This window comes from Manihot esculenta, chromosome 13 (assembly GCF_001659605.2).
Source record: "Manihot esculenta cultivar AM560-2 chromosome 13, M.esculenta_v8, whole genome shotgun sequence".
Taxonomy (NCBI): domain Eukaryota; kingdom Viridiplantae; phylum Streptophyta; class Magnoliopsida; order Malpighiales; family Euphorbiaceae; genus Manihot; species Manihot esculenta.
Genome location: NC_035173.2, coordinates 7611312 through 7618600, shown reverse-complemented (window position 1 = coordinate 7618600; position 7289 = coordinate 7611312). Strand labels below are relative to the sequence as shown.

The window sequence follows — 7289 nt, the reverse complement described above, 5'->3', positions numbered from 1 at the left end:
CAGTTTTTTGTTTTGTTTTCCCGGGAGTTCTAGGGGATCCCGGTCTTCATGCTCCGGGAGGCATCTTTAAGATCCTCGCCGGCCGTTCCGGGGTGACCTCGGGGCCCCGCCGGCAGTTTTTTGTGCCTTCTTGAGGTTTTTGCACAAGATTCAGGCTGATTGGCCTTACTGTCGCTTCGTCATCTCAGCTGGTTTTGTGCCTAACTGAGGTCTTGTTCATTTTTCTGAATTTTTTTGCAAAATAAGAGCTTGCACCGAGCGTATATAACGAGAATGCTTGTTGTTAATTCAATAATATCCGCCAATAAATAATATGTCACACATGTCACTCGGTTTCACCTTTCAGATGCATGCAAGTATTAACTCATGCAATTTCAGGGATGCAATGAACAATATTTTTGCATGTGTAAATTTCTCCAGGATTTTACTTTACAAAAGCAATATGTTTAAATACATAATCCCTTTCATTAGAATATTCATGCTATTTTAACTAGCAGCGAAAACTTTTCCATTGAGCTAGTTAATTTTATTTATTTTCTCCATGACATATTAATTATTTTTTATTTATTTTATTTTATTTTTAACTGAACATTATTAATTTTAAAAACTGAAATAATAATTCTTCTTTCCTTAATAATAGAAAACTCAAGCATTGATATGAGGGCATTCAGGACAATACTGACGCAAGACTTATTTATTATTATTATTATTTGAAAAATACGGATGCTTACCTCTCGAATCGTAGGAAGCTCCCTTCGCAGCATATCATAATCTCTTCCGGGGTTAAGTTTTTGTATATATTCAAGCTCATCATCTGAGAATGGGATTGAAGCTTGAGGCCAATGAATCCACTCAAAATGTGGGTCCTCCAATGTTTCGTGTTAAAAGAAGAGGAGAATCATTATGAACAGGACTGAGGTCATTACTCAGTACCATATCCCCAAAAGTCAAGCAACTCTCCTCCGTGGGGACTTTAAGAGCAATTTGCAACCTTCTTTTCACTGTATGTGCATTATCGCCACGATCCACTTCCGTCCTCAAGACACAACCAGTCTTAGTCTGCACAAAAACTCGTCTCCTCCCCGCGGGTTGTTTCCCCTCCATTCTCCTGTTCTCGTGATATTCCCCACCGAGTGGGCTGTTGAAGATTGCCACTGCCATCTGGGTTTGAACTGGGCTGTCCCAAGCACGTAGTCCACATGACGACGAAATCAGCAGCACCGACATCGTTCATGTCGACGCCGGCCTGCATGGTCTCATTGCTACATGGTCACGCCGACCTCACTTGTTGGAGCTCGACCAGACCCGCGACTTCCTCCTCAGGTCGGCACGTCTTTGGCAGCTCGTGGAGCGCTGGTGACGCTGGTCATCTCAAGATCGATGGCGACGAGATCGGCATCACCGACATCGTTTATTTCCGTGCCGACCTCATTCGTTGGAATTCGACCAGACCAGCAACTTCCTCCTCAGGTCGGCGCGTCTTTGGCTGCTCGATCTCCTTCCATTCTTGCTATTTCAACCATCCGACCTGCTTTTTCCTCACGGACTCCTCTTCTCTAACCTGTTACCTGGAACTTCACAGCAGATCTGCCCATCCAATCTCTACAATATGTGTATTGTTGATCTCACAGTTTTTAACAAAGATATTCATCATCTGAAATTTCACTTCTTTAAATCTCAAAGAAAAGATTAGTAATAATAAAATTTACTAAATATTAAAATAAACTATTTAAAAACTATCAAAATATTCTTGAACCAGCTGGGTCTTTCTTTTCAACTTAGTTATTCAGCTAGGTTATCCGCTGGGTTGTCTTCCCCGTCCTCGAGGTGACCGAGCTTTCTCTGCTGTTACAACGCACGGCTTCGGGCTTCACCGGTGACACCCATGATTGGACACGACATTGGATCGTCACCTTCCCGCGCCGGCTGTCCTGACGCCATTTATCAGGCGTGAAATCACTGTCATTGTGAACCCAAAGCAACAGATTCCTTGTTTTTCACTCTTTCCGAACAATGATGAAGAAGAAGAAAAGAGAAAAGTTGTTGCTGATTGGCAGTGGGCCCTAATCATCCTGTGTGGGTCAGGAATTCTTGACTTCTTGTTGAAAGCATCTCCACTCACGTCTTTACTCTATTATTTTCCTCAAACAGGGCCCCGATCTCGAGCGTGATCTCCAGCACGGATCTAGTTTCGCACATGGGTTCGGCTCCCACGTGTAGTCTCTTAACGATGTTGTTGATTTTAGTGAAAGTCCACCAGTTATTCCTTCTCAAGCCAACGTGCCTTCACTTATAATACTGTGATTATTGGATTTGCCGAGCTCTTTTCAGTTCTGCTACTTCGACCGGCGAAACCATTGACGGTCTTACTAGCGGTGTTTGATCAGTCGTTCTTTCGACAACCAGACGGGCTAATGCCGACCATGTCGATCTGGGTATCTCAGTTCACCTTGTTTTCGAGCTGGATGACATACTGCGTCCGAACTTTTCCACCTCGACCTGCCTGGATATTTGATTATTTGCTATTGTCTCCGGGTTGCTCTGATACTTGAGGGGCGTTGCTCTGCAACCGAGTTGAATGGCTATGAATCGTGTCTCCTCCGACCTCATGCCACCAGCTGGGTCTTTCTTTTCAGCTGGGTTACTGTAAATCTCCAGCTTTCTTTTTCGTGTAAGCTTTCTTTTTTGTATTGTCTCCCTGTCGCCCTGATGCTTTCCATCTGTCCTGAAATGCGACTCCAACCTCGACCACGAATCTAGTTTCGAACATGGATCCGACCTCAACGAGCAATCTATCACTGTGGTCGTCGGATTTGCTGAGTTCCTTTCTGTCTTGCTAAACACGGCTCCGACCTCCTTTTTTCTCACGGACTCCTCTTCTCTTTCTCTCACCTTCTTCTTCTCTCTCTTTTTTTTTTTTTTTTTATATATATACAACGGACCTCAGAATTTCAACAATACATATATTCCTCACCCTTTTTTTTTTTCTTTTACAGAAAATATTCACCAGACTTCAAAGAAAAAATCAGCCGTAATAAAATCTAATAAATATTAAAATAAATTATCTGAAAGACCATCAAAATATTCTTTAGCACAATGAACCTTTCTTTTCAGCTGGGTTATCTGCTCAAACTTTCGTACCTTATGTGGATCTCAATGGGTGGATCTGAAAACTTTTGAGATAGTAAAATCTCTTTCGTGGAGGGCACATTCCCGGCCAAGCTCGGCGAGGGGTTAAAAGGAATGGGTGGTTGGTTGTTTGGAGTTGTAGGACTGGAAAATAAGAACCGCTGCCCCTCTTGGGCAGAGCTCAGATTATTTGGAATGACGTTAAGGTTATTTTCTTGGTGGTTTGCCATTGTGGATCTCAGTGGGTTTTGAAAGTGAAAACTCCGGTGATGAAAAGATCTCCTTCGTTTCCCACAGACGGCGCCATTTGATAAATCTTTTCCTCTTCCTGGTTCATGATAGATCTGGTTTTCTTCTGGATCCTTTCTTGTTGGGCTCCCTGATGGGTCTCTCCATGTTCTACCTGGTGAAAGGATCTGTAAAATAAGAAAGAATGGTCAGGGGCCTACCGGGGGTGCCCCGGCAGAGGCCCTCCGACGCTCAAGTCAGATTTTATGGCTCAGAGTAGTATATTTAGGCAAGGGTTACAGAAAGAATAAAAATGGTGTCCAGGAAGGAAAAGGAAGAAGAAGAGAGCCCCCTCTGCGTGGCCTCTACCGTGATATATATATCTGTCTCTCTGCCACAATGCTAGCTGTCTTCTATCGCCTAGCTCCGTATGTACGGATGTGTCAGGCGCCTGCTCCATGCGTAACGGCCATTAATTCTCCTCTGATACATATGATTCTCCTCTGATACGCATGCGGAAGGACTTACCAGCGGGGCATCTTGGTCATTTTCCCCTTTCCGGGCTGGGTTGAATGGTAGGGCTGAAGTTGAGCCTGGTGAGGGCCTGATTACTGGGCCGAGAGGTTTGGGCCGGTTTGATTGAGGAGTCTAGGCGGAGTCCGGCCCTGTGACTGAGCGGGCTGGACCTGGCTCTCGAGGGGAATATTGAAGCCTCGGATCATGGACTGTTTTCATGGGCCTGGCCTTTATACCGGGGTGAAGAAATTCAGCGATCATCAATAATAAAATAGTTGATATGATAATTATATTAGATACTAACAATTAAAATAAGGGTAAGGTTATGATAAATTTAAATAATAGATATTTAATACCTAACTCGAACCTGATATATATTATATTTAAAATCTAAATTTATTTTAAATTTGATTATATAATATTTAAATTTATTTATTTATTTATTTTTTTGAAATGGTTAAATTTATTTTTATAATTTAAAAAGAAATCAGCTTTTTTTTTAAATTACAAAATTAAATTAGTTGAATATAAATCTCTTATTATTTCTTTATTTAAAATAAAAAATTAAAAAAATACAAAAGAAAATTGTGTAAGATAAGTTGATTCTCAAACTCCTTCAAATCATTTAATAACTCTTATATTTAAAATAAAAAATTTTAAAATATCAAGATCATTAGATTTTATTAAAATTATACTGAACCGGATTGAATTGCAACCGAAACCAGAACCGGGACTGAACTAGCACATTCGGGTTTTTACAAGTCAAATTATGATTCATATCTTCAAATGAACCAAAACCAAATCAGAACAATGGCCGGGTCAAACTCAAACTTGGAAGCTGCTTCTCCCTTGCGTCACCCCTTCAATGGAAAACCAGCTCAAACTATCAGCGGCCCAATTTCACTAGCCCCAATTTAGGCCCTTCATGGCTGCTTTCAGTTCAGAGTCCAGAGGCCTCTTCGTAGTTTCCAAAAGCTGCCTTGAGGTTGAGCAGATGGAGACGTCTCTGCACTGAGAACAATTAAGACCTTTAGACTTTGGTGTTTTTTTCCTGCAAGAAATTGAGAGAGCCAACAGAGCAAGCAGGGGAGAACTCAACAATGGACGCTTATATGTGGCACAAAGTAGCTGCTCTATCGGGTATTGTTTACTTTCCTTGATCATATTTGCTTTTCTAATTTTTTTTTTATTTTTATTTTTTAAATTTAATTTAACATGTCTTGCAATTCTATTTGGGATTGACACATAAACAGGAGTTGCAGCTCTTGGGTTGGGCACATATGGCGCCCATGTCTTCAAGCCCCAGAATCCCGCTTACAAGGAGGTTTCTCTCTTTTTCTTTTCTCTTTTGGGCGTTTTTATGTTATGAATTCATTCACTTTCTATATGGATTCTTTCTGCCCTGAAATTTGTTTGGTTTTCAAGAGAAGAACTAATAAATGTGTTTTTTTTTTGTTACTAATTTGTTGCAAAATGTAATTTTATTGTGAAGGTATGGCACACAGCATCTCTATACCATTTGGTTCATACTGCAGCTCTTCTTGCTGCCCCTATCACCAAAAATCCTAATGTTGTAAGTTTCCCACTTCCCATTTCTCTCTCTTTTTTATTTTTTCTTCTTTTGGTTCATCCCTGAAGATGTTTATTAATTAACGATCTTTATTCATACATGTAATGTGGGTAGCACTATGTTTGGGATTCTATTATCACTGTCTAAATGCATGTCTCTTTAAGATTTGTTCTTGTCTTTGTCTCAGTTTGGGGGCCTCTTAACAACTGGGATTCTTGCATTCTCTGGGACGTAAGTGATTATATTCTGCTTTTTGATGGGTTTTTTGCAGTTTGAGTAAACGTTTAAATGATATAGTTAAGCTTTTATCCTTTCAAGGCTACAAACTTTCCTGAGAAGTTAACTATGAAGTGCTTTCTTTTGGTATTTCAATGCTTTGTATATGTTGGGCAGTGGAAATGTGGAATGCTATTGAATTTTATCAAATTTGTATGTCCAAGATGACCTGTTGAATGCAAAAGAATCCCATGAATTCATGGGATCTTTTGGACTTGTGAGCATTTGTTGAAATACTGAATAGATCCCCTTTTCTTAATTTAGTTTGAGTATCATGAGTTTGATTATATCTGGGACAGCTACGCCAGAATAGGTCAGCCTAGTTGCAAATATTTGTAGATTAGCAACTAACTTTCAAACAAGTACTTGCCTTGGGCAATAAAGAGTTTCTTTAGAGATTTTAGAAGTTGTGACCAAGCATTTCTTATGTTTGACGAGTAATGAGATAGTAATGACTAATCTAAGTATTAAAGACACAAAAATTGAATATCATGCTCAACATTAAGATCTTGTCCCAGGATATGGTGAAACTTTTCCCTAATTCTATTTTTTTTAACTTAGCTGAGGCCGGAGGTGTGGCAATCTTGCAATGGCATCGCCTAATTGCCTTGTAAATGCAGTTCATTCTTCTCGAATAAAACGTTACACAAATAAGTATAGCACATGGTCTTGCTCTCAAGTGAAAATGCTGAACTTGAGTAGGGAAAAACCTTCAATTACATTATGTCAAACTGATGTGAAATATCAGTCTAATTAGTTTACTATAGCAATGGCATGAGAAACATACGTCTTTCTCTGGATTGTACATCATATTTTCTTTTCTGAACACATGGCGGAATAATACTGTCTGATATATTACAGATGACTTCTCTGCTACAATTAGAGAATCATTGGAATTGTTTTGAATTTGTTATCGTTTACACAATGTACTAGAATAATGGTATACTTATTCATGATTTGTGGAGCCACTGTATTCCACTTGCTGCGCTTGGAAATGCTGTGAACCAAGCATCTCTCTGTACTGGAATTTTTTGCAAAATGGATTTTCTTAGATGTTTTGGTGAGAATCCATTGCTGTTCTTTACTTCTTTCTACTACAAACATGTGTTGATTGGATGAGTTTCACTGCCTTCAAATTTTTTGTATCATTATTAATACTGTTCTGCTTTGTTGAATTTGCAATCTACAAAATTAGTTAACTACAGGTCAAAGAATAAAAAATTGTCTGGAATTGGGCAGGTGTTATACTGTGGCTTTACTTGAGGACAGAAAGTATGCTACCTTGGCTCCATTTGGTGGTTTTGCATTTATTGCTGCTTGGTCAAGCTTGCTTTTCTGAGGCATATATCTCACTTGTGCATTACTAGTCCCAACCACTTCTGTGGTGAGCTGTAAAATTAGATGCTATGTACTTTAATCTTAGAACTTGTGTTGCCTTTATGTTACTATTTCGATGGATTCACCATTCTTTGAAGAAAATAAAGACCCATCTCATTTGATATACAGAGCTTTTGTCTGATATGTGGGAAGATTGGATGGTTGGTTAAAATTTTCCCACTAAAAGTCTTTC

The 7289-nt window shown here is 39.6% G+C and overlaps 1 protein-coding gene across 1 annotated transcript; it reads left to right on the top strand.

Moving 5' to 3' along the window:
- Positions 1 to 4828: 4828 nt before the first annotated feature.
- On the top strand, positions 4829 to 7220 carry LOC110630571 (transmembrane protein 256 homolog). The gene is made up of 5 exons (XM_021778111.2): positions 4829 to 5013; positions 5127 to 5197; positions 5366 to 5446; positions 5631 to 5674; positions 6959 to 7220. Exons 1-5 carry the CDS (start codon positions 4974 to 4976, stop codon positions 7056 to 7058), a joined length of 336 nt encoding a protein of 111 aa, XP_021633803.1. The 5' UTR covers positions 4829 to 4973; the 3' UTR covers positions 7059 to 7220.
- Positions 7221 to 7289: the final 69 nt, after the last annotated feature.

Excerpts from the sequence above, each read along its gene's own strand:
- LOC110630571 (XM_021778111.2), top strand. The coding sequence starts at position 4,974 with ATGGACGCTTATATGTGGCACAAAGTAGCTGCTCTATCGG. Across the intron at positions 5,014-5,126 it reads CAAAGTAGCTGCTCTATCGG|GAGTTGCAGCTCTTGGGTTG; the intron begins GTATTGTTTACT and ends ACACATAAACAG. Across the intron at positions 5,447-5,630 it reads TCACCAAAAATCCTAATGTT|TTTGGGGGCCTCTTAACAAC; the intron begins GTAAGTTTCCCA and ends TCTTTGTCTCAG.